The following is a 20,479-nucleotide window of genomic DNA, read 5'->3' as shown; positions in this document are numbered from 1 at the left end:
TGCTTCCATTTTTTTAGAGGCAGTGTCAACTCAAAGAATATTTCTAGCAATGCTGCTGTGGTGGTGACAGACAGATGTATTATCTCTTCTTTTCTCAAATACACAACGAAGGCTTGAAGAATCAGAGCAACCAGTTGTGTCGACAAATCCCCCAAGAACAAAGTACATATTACTATAAAACATTATGGGGAATTCTGCAGCATGCAGCAGTGGATTTTATAGCCCTAATTATAATGGAGGTGGCAATATAATCTCTGCTTGTGTGCCCTGGTCTCTGAACCCATCCTGATCTCTCTTTAAGAAGGCTCCAATCTGGCCAGTGCTGTGATGGCAGGCGGTGATAAAGCTAATCTCCTAAACAAAGCCTGTATCCAAGATACCCTAAAGGTGTTATAGGGTAATTGGCAGGTTACACTTACCCTGTCTAGATAACAGTTAAAATCAGCAAGAGGTTGGCAAACGGTTAGGATTAGCTCTTACTCTCCTACTGCTGCAGCACAGGTGGGAGTTACTTGGTTCATCTTTTGTGCAACAAGTGTTAGACCTGATGTCACTACCATTGAACATTAACCATTATTCTGTTTCTTATGCTAAGAACATCTTCATGTCACACATTCAGTTTTGTTGCTTTGGTTCCTTCACTGATGTCTCTTTACATAAGGGCACTGTGGCTGCCTACACTTCTAATGGATATAATTTTTTCCTGTTTAATATACTGTTGGACTTCAAAGGATTAATTCGAGCATGTGAGGCAAGACAGAAAACAATGCAGGAAAAATAAGCTACTCATGAAAGTAAGATGGAGGAAAACACTGGGGACATTAACAGTGGTGGAATAGCACTTTCCCAGTTGAAATACTGGGGGTTTGCCTTGGAAAAACAGTAGCTCACCTGTCTCTCCACTCTACCCCTTCTACTCCAGAAGGTTAGTGGGTCTCCTTAGCCTAAGGGAGGGATGTTGCAGACCCCCACGACAGTCCCTACGGTCCCTTGTCTGTTAGGCAGAAATTCCTGGTAAAAAGTGCTGATCATTTAGATGGAGAACATTAAAAAATGGGTGCACAAGAGTCCTTGATCCTAAATGACTAGTAAACAAATAAAATAAATAGTTGGATAGTAGAGTGCAGCTAATTAAAACTCTGCAGAAATTGTCCTGAAGAGTGGAAACAGTTTGAAAAATTAAAAGGAGTCTTCATGTCCTATGTTCACACTATGGATGGCAGAAAAAGGATGATAGAGCTATTAAGGGTTAATATCTGGCAAGTCTTGAGCCCACTTTGGTCCTAAATTCCAAGACACAAAGCACATCATGAATTCAGATGACTGAAGGAAGAATTTTGCCTTAAAGATAAATATCAAAAAACAAATATAAAGAAGTGATATTTATGTGTTGAGTATAAATATTAATGTTGATATAAAAGGTGAGAATGTCAGCTTCAGCTGCAATGGCTTGTGCCATGCTAGTCCGTATTTGAGCCAAGCATGTCTACTCTTAGGAACACAATAAGAATTTGCAGATATGTAACAGAATAAGGGAAAGAGAATCTTCAGGATGCCTTTGGTCTTAGGGTTTCCCCCATAAAAAATATATTTACATACCTACAGTACTTATAAAAGACCGTCACAAGGCATGTTTTTCTGCTGCCAATGCGTCCATTGCTTCAAGAAAAGCATACTCAAGAAATGGCAAGTATACACTATTTCTGGACTTTAAAAGTCAGTGAAGGACATTAGGTTAGCATCTTCACCGAGGTCAGGTCAGGGACTGGCCACTGTAGGAGGAGAATCCTGGGAAATGCTGCAACCACAACAACCCTCATGACAATACTGGCCATGCAGCGCTGAAGAACTGTGAGTCCACAGCACAACAATAAAGGAATTCTTGGGTGAAACCCAGGCTAAAACTGTAAATAGCACCATTTGGCTTATACGTATCATAGAATCCAGTCAAGAAAACCTAGGTGCAAGTCGTTACTACATTTGATTTGTGAGGGACAGTCTGCACGTCGGAGCCATCTCACAGCACTGAACTGGAGCTGGGTGATGTGTTGCCCTATGCTAAGGAAACCAAATATGATTAAAGGAAAGCGCTGGATGAAAAGGACCTCCCGAAACAGCCCTCAGCCAAAGTCCTTCCACAAACACATGAGAACAAGCAAGAAGAAGCAGCACATGAAGAGGAGCCCAGCAGAGAGGGGCGGCAAGAAAGCTGAAGGAACAGTCTGATTACTCTGATGTGGGGGGATAGATTTTATTGAATAAAACTTACTGAAAATCTGAAAACAAAAAGGCATTGCACTTTAGGTAAGAATCAGACATAAAAGCCTTTTGTTGTTTCATCCCTTTTGGCTGAATAAACAATGCTTGGCTTTGAAGAAACTATCGCTGTGTCATTTTAATCAGCTGCTAGTCACAGGGCTCTCAATGGAAAAAAAGCTTCCCACTACCGAGTGTAGTTAGGCCCTTTAGATTTATCCTAATTGGGGGAATAAAGAGGCTGCATTACAGGATTATTCCCTAAAAAAAAAAAACAACCTCCCCCCCCAAAAAAAAAAACAAAAAACAAAACACCCAAAACCAAACAAAAACAACCAAGCCTGCCACTTGGGGGTGCAGGCATGCTGGGCTGCCACAGCAGCTATAGTGCAGCTTGCCTTGTAATTATGACAGCTGGATTCTTGGTTGTAAAACAGAGATAAGCAGTAAAATTAGCACTGCTGTGGAGAAACGATGCATTAATATCAAGAGCTTTGTTAAGGCTTCCTAAATTTCCACTATCTCTGTACTGACGGTAAAGCAACCCTCAGGGAGAAATAGAAGTATTTTCCTTCCAGACAGCACTTCTTCAGGGAGATCTCTGGCGTTGCTGTGGAGGTAGTGATGCAATCACAGGTGTGTCTGTGCAGCCAAACTAAGGCATGACTGCAGCCCACATGACTGCTGCCAGGTGAACTGTGCACATAGTGAAGACAATGGAAGTTTTGGTGGAGTGTCCACAGAGAAACGCTGGATTGCAGCCTGTGAAAACATATTTTCTCCATTGGTGTGAGCTGAGTTAATGCAGGGGAGACTTTTTTTTTTCCTTTGTCTGTCCTAACCCGATGGATAATTTTGCACTACCCCACTACTGTTGGCTAAGGCCCCCGGAGAGGCTTGTGCCTCCATGAAGGGTGCAGTGCACACTTGGTGTGTGCACCACTGCTCTGCATGCAAGCTGAAAATGCTCTGGGATTCTGGGTGTCAAATGCTCTTTGTCAAAGTGTGTTATTTCTGTTAATTTCATAGTTTAACCAGCGCAAAAAATCCTGGTCCTTTTAAATCTTTACTGACAATGCAGTGTGTTGAAACCAAAACACTTTCAATGTCAAAGAAAAATGTGATTAATTGCGAGCTGAGATGTAAAACCAGAGCTTTAGGGAAGGGCTGTCACCCTGCCACTGACAGGCGTTTAATGGCAGACAAAGGGCTTGAAAAATGAAATGCTGGAACTACTGTGAGGTGCCAGCCAAAATAACCAGCAGATCAGACGACTTAACGGGTCGTTTCCACTCCTAATTTCACGATATCTCTTCTTGTTGTCATGCAACCAGCCCGCAGCTTCTGCAGAAAGGCTTCTTAACAGCGCAGTGCTGTTCAGTACATTCTTCTCACTCGGTAGTTGCATTACAGCTTAATATAATATTAATATGAGGTCTTTTACTATTAGGGCATGCAGAGGGGATGCAAATTACGGACATAGAATGTCTGAAGAGACTTTTGACAATCACTGGGCAAGTAGTAATTTTATTTTTTTTTTCACTCTTGTAGCTCTATACACCCAACTAGGAAAAAAGAGATAAAAACAAAAAGGTGCCTAGTAGTCTGACAGGAGACCTTCTCGTCCTCCACCTTGCACTGCTTCTGAAATTTCACCATGTCTTGCATTCTTGCTTTAACTTCCGCTCAGTAAATGGGCAGGAAGGGATTCTACCTGGGGAGGGAGCAAGGTGGAAGAACAGATATCTTCTGGGTCTAGTGGAAGGTGTCCCTGACCACGGGATGTGATGACCTTTGAGGTCCCTTCCAACCCGATCCATTTTATGACTATGATTCTACATGAGTTCTCTGTCTGGATGTTCAGGAAGGGTTTTAAGCTGAGGCAGCTCATGACTTGGACAGCACCTACAGGACATGTCTGTGGAGTGAAAAACACCTGCGTGGAGGACAAAACACCTTCATGGAGGGCAAAACACCTGCGTGGAGGGTAAAACACCTGCGTGAACCTGATAGATGAGGGCAGGTACCCACTGGGACTGAGCCACGGGAGGGGAACTTTGAGGGTACAGAGAGAGCAAACAGGGAGCTGCGGGAGCATCCGCATGATGAGCCAGGGCTTCCCATTCCCGACCGGGTGCTCCATCCCGCATCGCACATCCTGCACCACATCGCGGGCGGGGCGCGGCAGAGGTGTGTCCCGCGGCACCGCCCCTAGGAGGAGGAGGAAGAGGAGGAGGAGGGAGAGGAGGAGGAGGAGGAGGAGGAGGAGGCAGGGCCATGCTTGCTGCGCGGCGGCACCTGGCGGGCGCGCAGAGCGGGCGGGCGGCGGGACAGGCTCCACGCCGCGCGTAGGGCGGTGGGAAAGGCTGCGGGATCGGAGCAGGGGCTGAGCTGGGCCGGGGGAACGGGACCCTCGCTGAGCATCCTCGCAGCGCAGCGCCGGGCGGAGGCACCGCTGGCATCCCTCGGAAGAGGCGGCTGAGAAGAGGAGGAAGAGGAGCAGGATGAGCCGCGCGGTGCTGGCCTGGCTGGCGCTCTGCGGGAGCTTGGCGGCGCCGCGCCCCGCCCGAGGTGAGAGCTAGGAGGGCGCTGGGGATGGAGCGGGGACGGACCGGGGATTGGGGTAGCACTGGAGCTCCCGCAAAGTCCGAGTGCAAGTGCACTCGGCTCCGAGCCGAGTACCGTCTCTTCTCTCCTTTTTTTTTTCTCTGTGGATAAGTATTTATATATATATATATATATATAATATATATATTTAATATCTCCATTCGAAATAGAAATGTGAGGCAGACCTGTCCTCAGAATCGTTCTGTTTTTGAAACTATGCTTAAACAGAGGGGAAAGAAAAGCCGTGAGAGCTTAAACCTTCCCAGCCGCTCGTCTGGATTACGTTTAATATCCGCAGAGCTCCCCAGATCTCTTTTTCCCTTCCTCCTCCTGCCAACGCTCCCCAGCCACCGGTCTTCATTGTAAATTGGAAGCTGTTGAGCTCCGAGACAGGTATCCAGCAAACCGAGGAACACTTTGCGAACACGTTCGGAGGCTCGAGCATCTCGGTAGCAGCGAGCAGCTCTTGCCAGGCGACCCTTTTGCTGCCTCCTTCTAATTAGGGCATCCTCACCTAAAACACCAACGGCGCCTTCTGGATGTCTCATCCACTTTAGGGGGGGGGGGGGGAAACACCAACAAACAAACAAACAAACAAAAAAACCAAGAGATGGAGAGCCAACCCTAACCCAGAAAGATAACTTTAGAGCTCTTGGGAGTTCTCTTTATCATTTATAATAATTAGTTAGTGCGGGCTATGGGGGTTTTCTCTCCTCGCATTAAAAAAGTTGTAGGACATCATCTTGCGACGAGCTAATGGAGGAGGGTGTGGGACCGGTCTCCCCGGAGCACAAGGGGCCGCCCGGGGCGGTGGGCGATCACTCGCTGCCTGTCCCATAGCATCACAGGATCAGTTAGGTTGGAAAAGACCTCTGAGGTCATCCAGTCCAACCTATGACTCCTGCCTGGACACCCGCTGGGGAAGGCTCTGGGCTGGGCTCCAGCATCATCCTGGGTCCCCTGGGAATCATCGAGGGTCCTCTCTTGTCCCCCGCGTCCCACTGCGAAGCCTTTTGTCCTCTGCGAGCTCCGAACATCTCCCTGTGCCGCGAATATTCTGTCCCTCCCTGTGATCCTATCCGGTGTAGAGACCTTTTTATCCTCCCGCTTGTACCTTTCCCAAGCTTAACAGAACAACTATTGTCCTAATGAGTATTCCTACTGACTTTTAGACCTGCTCCCTTCACTTTTTTTTTTTTTTTTTTAGTGAAACCAGTGTATCAGTAAAACTGAATATTTTATTAGACCTTAAATTATTCAGCACAGTGGCTTCTCAAAATCTGATAACATTCACACAGTTGCAGTGAGCACATGATAGATTATGCAATGTGTCCTTGTACCTGCAGATTATCCCCCAAAGTGTTTTTTTTTTTTTTTTTTTTTTTTTTTTTTTTTTTTTTTTTTTTTTTTTTTTTTTTTTTTTTTTTTTTTTTTTTTTTTTTTTTTTTTTTTTTTTTTTTTTTTTTTTTTTTTTTTTTTTTTTTTTTTTTTTTTTTTTTTTTTTTTTTTTTTTTTTTTTTTTTTTTTTTTTTTTTTTTTTTTTTTGTTTGTTTTTGGTTTTTTTGTTTGTTTCAAGCAAAAGACAGCTGTGTGTGCCACGAAGTCTAGACTTGTCATAAGTGCTTTACATTGGGCTTCCGTAGGACTGTAATTCACATCTGGGACATTTTCTCCTTAAATTTTACAATATTGTCACAGTTTTAGGTAACTTCAGATCAGAGAGAACTTAATAGATTTTCTAGCAGGAGTGAAATAGGAAGAAAAAAAAATCCAACTCTTCAGAAAGCAGGTTTGAACAATACAAAACTCACCTATACATTGTTTCAACACTACTTGCTGGTGAGTCCATTAGAGTAATGGTGTACCATATATATCTGTGGAAGTGCAGTGGGTGGTTCTTCCCTGCCTTTTGGGGTAAATTCCAAGTGCAGATCGGAGTTAAGTCACAGACTTCATTATTGATCTGCATTTCAAGCCTACTCTTAAAGAATAATACCAACTGCTTTTCTTATTGGGGCTCTGCAAAGTAATGATGGAAGTTGAAATCCTGTTTACTAATAATGTCCTAAAAACATCTTTTGCTTTTTGTGTTTGGTATGAATACATAGTATATCAGCAAGTCTGGGTTTTTTTGTCTTGCTGTTGTTTTGAAGGGAGAGAGAAGGGTGAGAAAATTGAGAGAGTTAATGATGACGATGAAAAAAATCGTCTCAACGGGAGACTGTAATTTTCTTCTTCCTGGACAGTCTGAAAAATTTGCAATCTCATGCACTGTAACAGGAGCCTGATCTTCAGAGATGTGTTTATATGCAAGTACATGATGACACCAGGCTTCAAGGGTGAAGTGACTTCAACCCCTTATTTGCAAGACAGATGTAGGTGCATTTTTAATAAGCGATGTCCTTTTATACATATTTCAGAACAGCTGTAAGCTTTTGCATTTGCTGTTGTTGCTGTTGTTCCTTGGTCAAATTTGAATGAGAGCCACTATGGTGTTCTGCTGTGCAGTGGACAAGACAGAAACTACCAGAGTGACTACACAGAGTATAAGAAATTATTTCAGGTGAAAGAAATGTAATGTATCTCATGTACTGTAATATAGGTTCCTTAGTCCCCACTGTGTATTACTTTTAGGGACAAATAAGCCAATACCTTTCAGAACAGCCAGTAAAAACTGTGATCAGAAGAAAGGAAAACATAAATTAAAACTGGTGGCTGTTTCACTCCCCAGATTTACCTCAGGCCATAGGGTAAGCTGATTAGCTATGGTAATGATGCTGTAAGTGCACAGAAAATTAGTATATCCCATGTTTTGGTGATAAATGGTGTTGCAACAGGACCTTCTGAAAATTACCATTTGAGTTCTCTTTTGAGTGAAGCGGATCCCTAAGTTGTATCATCCTTTTCCACTTTTCAGGCTGCTGAATTTTTGTGTGTGCTGTGTCTAAAAATGATATCGACATTGCCAAAACCAGTCAAACCTACTTCTTTATTTTATGTCTGTGTCCTGTCAGCCCGAGATAAATACTTTGAAACTTTGAAGGAACTGTTTCAAGGATGTTTTTTCTCCATTTCAGTGGGAATCTTCACTCTGTCTAAGGCTTAGAAGTTTCTATAAAGCCTCTTTCTGCAGCTGGAATGAGCTGCAAGGAGTAAGAGTGCTGGGAAATGAGAGGTAAACTGGAGCTTTGTTCTCTAGTAACTATACTAAACGACTGAAAAGATCACAGAGACTTAAAGACCAAGATTCTTCTGTTTTACCAAGTGCCTTTGCATCCTTGGATGGCAATTGTTTCACTACAAACTGCTGACAGTGTGACCCTACATAATGATTTTCACTGTTCTTTTAACAAATTACATTTGTATTCAAATTGATTTTCCATGACTGTTCGTATAGCCTCCAGAGAGCATATAGAGGATATACTATTGCATTCTGTACATGTCTGGTCAGCCCAGGACAGAATTTGATGTCAAGCCATTATTATAACTGGAATTGATATTTTTGGTACTATTAGCTGAGGTTTTTTTATGTGTCCAGCTTCCTGTTTCACTGCCTTTTATGTCCTTATCTTTTATGTCTTTTTTCAAGGGATATACTTCATACAAGATTGTGTATCAATGGCAAGGTAGTGAAAAGGGGCACTGCGTTATCTTCCCTCCTCCACAATTTTCTAGTAATCATCAGGTTCCAAGTCAAGGAAATGATCCACTTTGAAAATCGTTTCAAAAGACAATAACCTTTTACTAAGAGGGTGATTTTTATGCCTTAAATTAGCTGATTGTGAAGTACATGTCCATACAACAGCAGTAAAAACCTCACACGCTGATACCCCTTCGGAGTGAAGATGTCTGGGGAAGTGGAGTTTATGAACTACAGGAGTCAAGAGATAAACCTGAGTTGTTCTCAAATTTACTGTGAGTCACATAGAAGTTAGAATGTTACTGTTTTCATCCTCTTGTGTTCTTAAATGTTTCACACTCAAGTAAGCCACAGAGCCAGGAGTATTTCTGGAATCCTAGAGGATGGTCAGTGTTGCATTACAAGTGAGATTAGATATTAGAAAGGAATTCTTCCCTATGAGGGTGGTGAGGCCCTGGCACAGGCTGTGCAGAGAAGCTGTGACTGCCCCATCCCTGGAATTGTCCAAGGCCAGGTTGGATGGGACTTGGAGCAACCTGGGATAGTGGAAGGTGTTCCTGCCCATGGCAAGGGTTGGAATGAGTTGATCTTTAAGGTCCCTCCCAACCCAACTTATTCTATGATCATGTGACTATGATATTGGGCTTCTTTATAGCATACCTGAAGCCCAACTTAAGTTTGAATAAATATGGGTTGAATGACAAACAAGTATTAATTTATTTCAACTTTCAGAACATGTTCACAGTGAAATTACAGTAAAACCTTGGTCAGATGATCCGTTAGAAAATTAAAGATGATTTAAAAAAAGATTCAAACCCAAAGAAAGGTTGTAAGAACATCAACATCTGCAAAATTAAAACCTCTGGAAAATGCTGTCTTATATTGGATGACCTATACACATTTTTCACTTAAAGTTGAGGGGAGAACCCAGGGGAAAGGCAACAGGAGCCTAAAGTCAGTGTGTTATGTCAACCTGAGAAACAAGTGATAATGGGTCTAGGTTGTTATCTTTATAGAAGACTCAGATCTTATGTTTGAGGGAGAGCTACTTACGGAGTGTAGTGACAGCAGGGTATGTCTGATTTTCTAACAATCTTTGTAGGGGGTAGAGCAGCTTTTGTCCATTTGCATTGCAGGACTAGAGCATGGGTCCATACAAAAACAGTAGCTGCAGTTGTGGAGCTGGGTGCTCTGAGAGCAAGAATTTGAACTATCACCTGGAGGCACAGAACCTGCACCATCTCCTCCCGCTTTTGTATTTTATCAAATCTCAGTCTTGCTGCTGCGGTAATATACTGGATATATTTGCAGGGTTTTTCAGTTAGTTTGTTCGTGTGGGTTTTCTTCTTTTTAATCAGCAAGCTGTCTTACCTTTCATTACAGCGGGGGGGCTCTTCTACTTTAATTTTAAAAGCTGAGAAATGAAGCAGATCATGATTTTCTAATGAAGTCTCCAGCTAATCTAGCTAATATGTGGCATATGTGAATGCATTATCATGTGAAACACACATGAAAACATCTTAATTTTACATAATGTGTAGTCTGCATACATATTGTATTTTGGTATATTTTCACTTTAGATAGTTACATCCATTTATTTGCCTCACATCTGGTCTGATACTTAGAAGTTTGAGTAATAAGATCTCTTCATCCTGTGAACTCAGGTTACAGAGCTAAATATTTCAACTAAAAATTGGTTTTATGTACAAGAAAATTATAGTTATGTACAACAAAAAAAGGTCTAGGGTTGTTTTTTGTTTGGTTGGTTTTGTTTTTTTTTCTTCTTTGTTTGTTTGTTTGTTTTTTTGAGAATAATGATAGTATTCCTCACTCTATTCCACTAAAATTGTTTAGTAAGGAACCATTTGTAAGCAAAAGGTTGTTTTTTTTGGTTTCTTTTATGGCATATATAGATATGAGTTTGTACAAGTTGTCTGAAAATAGAGAAGAAAGTACCAGTTCATCTGTGCCATTTAAATGGAGAATCCTGGACTATCTCAGCTCTCCCACCTGCAGCAGCAGAACTTCAAGTTTTCAGTTTTGAGGAGTTATGATTTTTAAACACAATATTTAAAGCAGCAAGCTGACATGCAGATGACAGAAGGGAGGAGCAGCAGATGGGTAAGCAGGATCAGGAAAATCAGCACTCCTCAAGCAGAGCCAGGGCTGGAGCCTTGGCACATCCTGGCGGGAAACCAGCAATGTGAGCAAAAAATGTGTGTATTGTGTGAGACCTGGAGACCACAGGTTGCAGAGGAGGCAGCCAGACCTCCTGCAGGGGAGGTGAGAGGTTGGGTATATTGAATGTGGAGTTCTCTCTGTTGCCTCTGGTCCCAGGTGGGTATGTGGGAGTCTGGGGTCAGGTCCAGAGGCACAACCCACCCAGGATCAAGTGTTGACTCTTGGTTTAAAGCTACTGATAAAATTGCCAACAAGAAAATACTTTTATCAGAACACTGCAATTCTGTACATACAAGAGTTTAAGCCGTCAACAGTACCTTGCCCACCTGGGACATGGACTGCATGTGTTGACTATTAAAGTGTTTTGTACTGTGGATTTGAACCTGAGAGTTCTAAATTCTTAATTTAAATACGGATCAGGAGTTGGTTTTTCTTTATGTTTTTGCAGATAACCTTATTTCCTTTTTCCTGTCCCTCTCCACTTGCAACTCATTATTTCCTTGGTAGTTTTCAGTTCTAAACAGCACAAGGCGTTTGTGCACAGCCAGATTGTGGCCATACTGGCTACAGTTTAGATAGAGATGTATTTCTTTTATATATGTTTTGAGTATTCTCACAATAGTAATTTTTTGATAGACAAAAATACCTTGAAAGAGATGACTGCTTTGCCAATTTTTAGCTGCAGTAATTTTATTTGCTGTGTAAGTAGGCTGACAAAATTTCTACTAAAACTGCTTTTTTTCTTATCATTGTCAAGATGCTGTGTCAGCCTGCATTCTTATGGAGAGCTCTGACAGCAGAACATAAATAACAGTAATTTCTACCATCTGATTACCCATGTCTTGGGTTTCTGCAATAGTGAAGCTACAACAGACAACACAAGAAATACTTTTGGGTAGGACTTACACACACCAAGCATGAGCATGAAAAATAGGAAATAGGAGATATTTGATTTATTTTTTTGTTTAGCATTTACTTATTTCAGTCTGTCTTTCCCTCATCTACAACAGGTTCTATCATTGCTGGGTGTTGTTGCATACAACCAGACCCTTTAATCCAAGTTTCCTCCCTAATTATTCTGTGTTATAGTCCTATAGACTACTGTGCTTTAATTTCTTTGTCAATTATTTTTGGTTTTCTGTTTTTCTAGCTAATTATGTTTCTAGGCAGTGTGCTGGGCTCTGAAACAAATTTTTTTTTTTTCTTTGACTCTTTTTCCAGCTCAGGCTTTTGAAATATCGATGGAGAAACTATTTCATGAAATGTAACTTATCAGACTCCTTACTTGTGTGACGAGTTGCATGAGATTGCCTCACAAGGTTAAAAACTTAGACCTACTAGCTGATTGCTTTCAGATACTATTCCAGAACTGTTTTAAAAGACAGAATGCTGTTTATTTGAACAATTTCAAGAGAATATTATATTGATACTGTAAACAGTGTACAGTGTGGATGGAGGAATGATCATAGAATCATAGAATTATAGAGTCAGATGGGTTTGGAAAGGACCTCTGAGATCATCAAGTCCAACCCTTGATCCACTACCACCATAGTTACTAGACTATGGCACTGAATGCCACATCCAGTCTCTTCTTAAATACCTCCAGGGCTGGAGAATCCATCACCTCCCTGGGCAGCCTATTCCAGTGCTTGATGTGTTGTCATGGGAAGTAGCTAAAATGACCTAGTAGTTCTCTTCCATAGTGTGTCCTATATATGTTACTTCAATGATGCTTTTGCCCAATTTCTTTTATGGTGTTTTGTTTTGGTGTTTGGTTTTTTTTTTTTTTTTTTTTAGGCTTAGCTTATGACCTGTAAAAAATGATACATTATAGATAGTCCTTCAGGATGAAGAGCAACCTTTTAAATAATGGCTTTCATTTTCCTGGTTGTGATCAAGCCCATTCTATTTTAGCATCTTGGCTGTCTTCACCAGGCTTCTCTTCAAACTGGTGCCCTTATTAAGGTGTATTTTTCTTTCAGAAATTTCTATTAGAAATGCTGTCTGTATTTTTGTACTCTTCATGAACACTCTGGTTCCTTCCTATAGTAGTTTTGCTTAACCTTAAACTCTTCTCCAAATGTGGGTCTTGTAGTTCAGCCTGTAACTAACGTCATAAAAAAGAAAAAAAGGTAACTGAAGAAATGTCAGACATACCTAACAATGTAGTGTCAGATGTATTCCTTCTTTTCTGAAATCCTTTGTGGGGGAGGGAAATAATCAAAGTGACATTCTGAATGAGAACTCTGAAATCAACTGGAATAAACTGTGATTGACTATATATATTGACTTCCTGTTAATACTACATCTATATGGCTTTACACAGCAAGAGCAGGGGATTACTCCAGTATGCCTCAAAATCTTTCATTTTAGATGAATAATTACATATTAATATGCATTTAAAATCATAGAATCGTGGAATCACAGATTGGTTTGGGTTGGAAGGGACCTTAAAGCCCATCCAGATCTACCCCCTGCCATGGGCAGGGACACCTTCCACTATCCCAGGTTGCAGCAAGCCCTGTAAAACCTGACACTTCGAGGGATGGGGTAGCCACAGCTTTTTTGGGCAACTTGTTCCAGGGCCTCCCCAACCACACAGGGAAGAATTTCTTCCTAATATCCAATCTAAATTTACTCTCTGTCAGTTTGAAACCAAAATGCTGAACTGTGAATAAAAGTGGAGAAGTAAAAGGTGCAGCTCTGACCTGTGGGTTGGAACACCTTGGACACAGAGGGGTGAAACAAGTGTCTGGTCTGTAGTAAACTTTCTAAATCTCCAAATTCTTTTACTGCCAGACACGACTGAAATGAGTAACTATGCCCTGTATGATCTGACACTAGGGCCAAGCCCATCTAATTCCTTTGCCACTGACTTCTCCAAGATTTTGGCACTGGTGATGATCTTACCCAGAGTAGTAAAATTTCCTGGTGGTATACCTTGTTGGGATGACTTAGAGCAGGACCAGCCAAGTTCCAGTGTTGGTGCAAGGAAGGGAAATGTGGACAGGGAGGAGGGAGTGGATTGGACAGCACTACTGGATACCAGATGTGTCCTCACCTGGTTCCCTCAGAGAAGAGGAGTTACAGGTAGTTTTCTCAGTGACAGTTTTACACATTTTTTTCCAAGGAATAGATTTCTGGACTGACCCTGAGGCATGGAATGCCAGATTTCTCCCTGCCCTGTGTAGAGCTGTATATGTCCCACTGTGAAAACAAGTTGAGTTCAGATCCATGAGTATCTGAACTCGTGGGTTTCTGTCTGTATTGCCTTGGCATGGATGAGGGCAGAGGAGCAATTTTCATATTTCTCCCATCTTCCAGTCCTGAGTGGCTACCTCCTCATCCTGGGGCATATCCAGTGTTAGTTAACTAAACAGTCCTGGTAGGTTATTTTGTTGAGGACAGATTATAGTGTTTTCCTTCCCTAAGTATTTTTTTGCAAATATTTATCCAGTGGATAAAGATCCCTCTTGGGCCTTGCAAAGCAGAGGAGGCTCCAGAGCTCCCTGTGTGCTCTCAGTGGAACAGGAGGAGCTGCCTACCTTAGAAATTCTGCCCTGGCTTTTTTCTAAGCAAGAAAACTACTTCAAAAATACTGGTGAGTTGATGTCGTTCTAGCTCCTCCACTCAGACCAGCTGAAGGCTGAGCAGGAAGAAAGAATAAGCCAAAATGAGTAAAATCATTACATGCTTCAATTACATTAGGAGGATAAAAACTCTTCAAAATGTCTGAGATTAGTGATTGACTAATTTTGACCAATTAGTCTGCTGCTTGATTGGGGTTTTTTGTTTGTATTTATTTTTGTTTTGTTAATTTTGATGTTTTTTCTAGTAAACTTTTTTTTTTATTATTTCCTGTAAAAGCAATAAATAATTAAAAACAGGTACACTGATTTTTTTTCAAGTAGTAATGAATTGTTGTTATGGCATTAGAGCCTGTAGAAAAATCCAAACAGATTTTTAAATCCTACCTAAAAATTTCCTTTTGAGGCAGAGGAGGGAATGAGGACTATCCCAAAACTGTTCCACCACAACTTCACTGGAATAGGGCTCACTGAGCTTTAATTATAATAATTTTTCTGAACTCTTTGTTGTTGTTGTTGTCTCTAGAGAGGCAACATTTACAACGGTGAAGAATTTTAGCAAAAAACTCAATTTTTTTTTATGATTTTTGAGTTTCAGAAAGCCCCTCTTTCACCCTTTCATCCAGTTTGGCAGCTAATAATGAAGCCTTGTGCTAGCATCTTTCATAACAATTCTTTGTCTCTCGTGTCACATCAAGCTTTTTTGTGTTGTTGTTCCTCACCTTTTATTCTTGACGTGTCTGCACCCCTCAGACTATACAACCTGAAGTCTGAAATCAAGGATCAACTCATCAAATGGGCAAAGGCATCTCTTTTAAGAGGAATAATGAGATTTGATGACTTATGTCTCCTAAAATCTGTTATATTAGATCTCCTGTAGTGTCAGCTCAAGTACAGCTTGCCTACACACTGTGTGTGAGAGAGAAGTGTTAGAATAGTGGAAATATTTACACAGAGTTGCAGGGTTCTCACAAACAGGAAATCATCTGGAACTAGTGTTTCAGGAGAACCTTCAGTTAATGCCATTCAGTGTTATTCTCATTCATTACATTATATGCAGGAGATCTTAATTTCTTTTTTATTTTCAAAAAGTATGTATAAGAAGCTTTTAAAATTAAAATTGCAGGTGCCCAGTCTGTTTACAGCATGGTATACGTCTTCTGTAACAGTTGGACTAATTTTTAAAAACCTTTAATATAATATAGGATCTCAAATTTTCTGTAGAAAATGCGATTATGGAAATGGTCTAGTTTTGCTCTACCCCATTTTCCTGTTAAGATAAAGAAGCAAAACTACTGTAGATTTTAGACATATTACACCTGCTCTTTGAAAGAGAGCAGCATAAGAGACACAAAATTGCATTTCTAGTAGATTACAGGCTGCAGTGTGTGTCTGTGAAGTTGGCCTTTTGAAAGATGCTGCTTCAAAACTGATGTGGTTTAAAAATAAAACACTTCCTTTGACTCGTACCCTCCCTGAGTCACCCCTGCTCTTTAGCTTCACCTGGAGTTTGGGCTTTGGGGTGCAGCCAGAAGTTGGCATCATTCCACATATAGACATCCTTCCACCAGTGACTGAGGAAGGAATGGAGTCGTTCCTGTGATATTTGCCTCCTATTGCTTTAAGGGGGAAAAGGAGAGTATTTAGTCTCAATGCTCTCTAAGGAACAGCAGAACCCTTATTTTCCTGGTGGAAACGAGGACTTTGAAGAAATTACACCTTTGTAGAATTTGTGGCGTGTTGCCAATGCTGTTCTTGGAGAAGCATGTATGTGTCACCACCTGATCCTGTCAGACCTCCTGGTAGTCTGGTTATAAACAGCAGCACATGAATTGTACAAGGATGTATTATCTGGGGAGGATGGGTCATTCATTACTGTAGTACCATGCAATATTTTTGTTGACTTTTGGCTTTTTCTAACACATCTCTGAGTACTAACACAGGGTAGGTCATTTTATAGTATTTATGTTCTGCAATATCCACCAAAAAGTGAAGAGTGGTGGGGATGTTTGCAGGTTTCTGCGTTCAGTACCGCTATCTCAGGCTGTCAAAAAATTTCCTAGGAAAGTTTTCTGCATTAAAAATAGCTATATTTATCCTTGATATCTCTGTAGTGACCTAGTTTGTTTAGCATTAACTATCTTGAATTTTTGGACTACATCTGCTGTTGTCCGGGAGAGTAAAGAATAAATTTCTTTATTTATTAATGCATTCTTGTGGGAAGAGGTGTAATTTTTGGTTGGATTTTTTTTGTTTGTTTCTTGGAGCCTGAGGTTTTCATGAGGTCCTAATTTCACCATTTGCACAAATATGGAGTTTTTTTTTTTTCCCAGGTATTCTTTAGATAATCGAAAGCCTTCTAATAATTCTGAAAATTAACAGTGTTACAAGTCATAATGGCCAAGAACTAGAGTTAGCTGCAGCTGCAGTACTTTCAGGGCAGGAAATATAGACAAAAGGCTTCACTGTGTCAAACATGGTGTTATTTGAAAATGTTTTCAGGTTTCAGCTTTATGTTATACCTTATCCCAGTGTTTCTTTTTTCTGGACTATTATTTTATCCCTTTTTCTTTTATTTTCTTTTTCGATTTGGAATTTGAACTGACTTGGACTTTGAGGTTTTTGATTTTTAAGTTGATGGTTCGAAGACCAAAGGCCCTGGTACATGTTAATCCAAACTTGATGTTGAAAGTAGGTTGCTTTCCAGACTTAATTTTTTAAGGAATATGGATTTTTTTGTCTTCTCTTGATTTTAATAATACAAAGACACCTCTTTCAAATGCAGCAGAATAACTTTACACCAAAGCTGTCTCTAGATTAATGTCTGCAGCTTTGCCAAAACTATTATCTATATTGCAAGCTGTCACTTCATGTCCAAATTAAGTTATTAAATCTTCAGATCAGATGTGCAGTTTTTTATTACTATAAACATAGTTTAGGATTTTATGGTTTCAGAGAACCTTCAGGGAAAAAAACGAGCTGCATTACAGCCTACTGGAGAAGGGGATAAAATCTCTCTGAAATGTTGGTCTGTTAAATTACATATTCAGGTTTGGATTCATGTCTCTCATGCAAAAACAGAGAGGAAAAACTACCAGCACTGTGTTAAGTGAGTTGTGCCTTAATCACTGAGAGTCTCTTTATGATCCTATCTGGGCCCCTTAATCTGGGTTGCTTGCTAGCAATTATATAAAACATTTATCAACTTTTTTAAATGTAAGTGGCCAAGTCATCCTTTTGCAACATACCTGTTCAGTAATATTGTTTGTATACAAAATTAACTCCACTGTCTTTCAAATGTAGGTGCTGCTTATGGCTGTTTTGTCCTGTGAGAACATTTATGTTGATTCTCAGACTTGCCAAACAAGTCTAGCTCTGGCATGGGCTGGACCATCTTCCTTGGAACACCAGAGACCTCGAAGGAGGATACTGCTGCCTCAGCCTCGGGCTGTGGAGATGCCCAGGGTGGGAACAGTGTTGCCTGTCAGGATGTGCTGTGTGACAAACAGGAGACTGACAGGGTCTTGCAAACACCCCGCAAAGCCAACAGCTCACAGCAAATGAGAAGTCTAAGGCACTATCCCCAAATGAGCTGTGATTAGAAATTTCTCTGATGGGGGAGCTGGAAACTCATTTCTGATGTCACATCTTAGCTCTCTTCCCCACCTTTGGTTTTTCATTTACAGGTACCAACCAGGTGAGAGAGCAAAGGGGGGAAAAAAAAAGAATGAGGGTGGTAGTTAAAGGAGATTCCCCTGCAGGGAACAAAAACAGCTGATGTCTTGTCTGGGACACCTAAGTTTAGGGTGGTGCGGGGAGACTGGTCAGTGATGCTGTTGGGATGGTCTGACAGAGAAAATGAGGTATGGCAGTGGGCATGGCTCACCCTGCGCCAGTGGGCCAGAGGGTGCATCCAAAGGTACTGAGAGCTGGATAGAGCCTTTGCAGGGAGGGACATCTGGAACCTCTGGGAGGTCCAGGGAAGACCCTCATGACCAAAGAAAGGCGAGTGTTGCACCTATATCCCTAGAAGTCAGAAACGTTGGCTGAAGGAGGAAGCTCCAGGCTGATCAGCATGACTTGGTCCCTGGGAGAATCATAGAGCATGTTTCTGGGAAAGTGATGGGCAAGGTGCCTGGGAGCTTTCAGCGTGGGGTTGTTAGGATAAATCACACCTGACCTACCTGAGGGCCTTCTGGGAAGAAATGACTGGTTGAGGATGGGGGGATGTTGTACACTCAACTCCTCTGAGTGCACAGGTGTTTGGGTTTTGGATCCCCAGTTTAGGAAAGACCTGAGTAATTGGGGCAGAGGTCGGGGAGACCGTGTGGGAACTGGCTTCCCTACCCTGCACACAGAGGGGGGACCTGTGAGACCAGGGCTGTATCATGCGTGGGGCAGGTTCAGGGGCAAAAGTGCAGCTCCCATTGCTTGCAGGAGGGGGAGGTTGAAGAGGCAGAGGCAGACCCCTCACAGCAGTGCATGGCAGAAGAGTGAGAATCACTTTCTCTGTAAATATGACACTTACTGGGGTGAGGATGAAGTCTCATGCACCTCATAACCCCCATTTTGAGTCTCTGTGAGCTTAAAGCATTCTGCCTTCTGCAGAATAGTCTCTCCTTTCAACGTCAAGAATGAAATTGTATTTCATGTAGATACTGGTAAAATAAAATTTAAGACATACAAGGTGCATCTAGTGGTTTTTTTTGGTTCTGTTTGTTCATTTGCTTTTTAATTATTGCTTATCGTTAATAAAGTAGGCTAACCAACATTAAACAACGTGGGGTTTTTTGCTTTGCGGTTTTTACTTTATAGTCTTGCAGTTATGTGGGCTGGCAGCAAGACCCCCAAAACAAAGATTTATGTGCATTATTAACTTTCCTTTATGTTTGTTTATGAAATACAAGTGGGAAAAAAAACCAAACTGGGTGTCAATATGTGGAGATTCTACTTGAACGTTTTTCTCCTGGAGGTGGTAATATTAGAAATGTCCAAGCTCCAGATTAGGATAGAAAACCATGGCCTTCAAGCACATTGGAATGGAGTTATGATCCTGCATTTTAAAATGTAATCTGGATTCGGCTCAAGAGACCTTGGATGAAAACTCCTGCTGAGATGATGAGGTTTATAGATTTAAGATTCAGTGATCATGCAAACAGTTTAACAACTCTGCTGATATGAGCGTTAAGGGAAGAAGTTAAAATGAACTGAAATGGTGATTCATTTTGGTTACACTCTGGGAGAAGAGCAGACACTTTCTAATAATTAATTATCTAATTTAAAACCTCCCTATTTCTTGACTGAGGTAAGAAATGAGGTATTTTGTATAATAAAGCAGCTGATCTTTAAAACTAATGGAAAGTGCTGTTATATTTTTCACAAAAACTATAGGTGCTTCAGTTCACTGGGCTCTGCCTCAAGAAATTAGTTTCAAGCAAATTAGCCAGTAAAATGAATGTACCCTGCACCAGTTTATTAATGAAAGCCGTGTAAACACGGCTGATCAGTATATGGCAGAATCTGCATAAGAAGATAAATAAAAATATACATAAATTAAATGGTCCTGATTGCTGACCATTGATCATGAGTTATGTTTCCCTTAGTTCAGTCTGAAATGTTTCTTTTGCTTGAAAAATGAAAATGTCTTGGTCCAGTAAGCCAGGCAGTTTTCATTGCTTTTGATTGCCTTTGATACATACAGAGAGCATTCAACAGGACTAAGAATTTAAAAAAAAGGCACAATATTGCAATTTTGGATTTTGGAAGCTGTGTCTTGAGATGTACCCTTTGACCCTTTATCACAAAAAGCCATCAGCTGAGCATTACATTCAGGATTAATGCTCAGATTTCTGCATTTGTCTGTAATGCTCACACAAGGATCCTCTCCCAGAAAAGTGTACCACAGGCTGAAAGTCCCAAATGTCTTGACCCATTTGACAGGGGGCATGATGTTAGTTATACATTCTTATCAGGCTGAAAAAAGACAGTCCAGGTGTCAGGGAACTCTCATGCTTTATTACGTAGTTACCTTCACTCTGGCAATTAGATAGTTTTAGTCTCAAAAGTGCTGGTTATCAAGCCCTTAAATTTTACAATCTCCAACAAGGTCCAACTCCTGCAATGAACTTCAGGTATCAATAGCTCTCACCTTGTACAACTTTGACAAACTCCTAATCCTCTTAACGAACTTTGGTATGGAGTAAGGGGT

The 20,479-nt window shown here is 41.1% G+C and overlaps 1 protein-coding gene across 3 annotated transcripts in view; it reads left to right on the top strand.

Annotated features, from left to right (window-relative positions):
* The first annotated feature begins 4,584 nt into the window (after positions 1 to 4,584).
* The window catches only part of EDIL3 (EGF like repeats and discoidin domains 3), a 228,216-nt gene continuing 212,321 nt past the window's right edge, over positions 4,585 to 20,479 (top strand). For all 3 annotated transcript variants that reach the window (XM_027881299.1, XM_027881307.1, XM_027881291.1), the window contains exon 1: positions 4,585 to 4,827. In XM_027881299.1, coding sequence (XP_027737100.1) covers positions 4,761 to 4,827 — 67 coding nt within the window. In that variant the 5' untranslated portion in view covers positions 4,585 to 4,760. The remainder of the gene's footprint in view (positions 4,828 to 20,479) is intronic.

Source organism: Empidonax traillii, unplaced genomic scaffold (assembly GCF_003031625.1).
Source record: "Empidonax traillii isolate 1590-97213 ecotype Southwest subspecies unplaced genomic scaffold, ASM303162v1 scaffold6:size4315531, whole genome shotgun sequence".
Lineage (NCBI taxonomy): Eukaryota > Metazoa > Chordata > Aves > Passeriformes > Tyrannidae > Empidonax > Empidonax traillii.
This window is presented reverse-complemented; position numbering and strand designations above follow the sequence as displayed.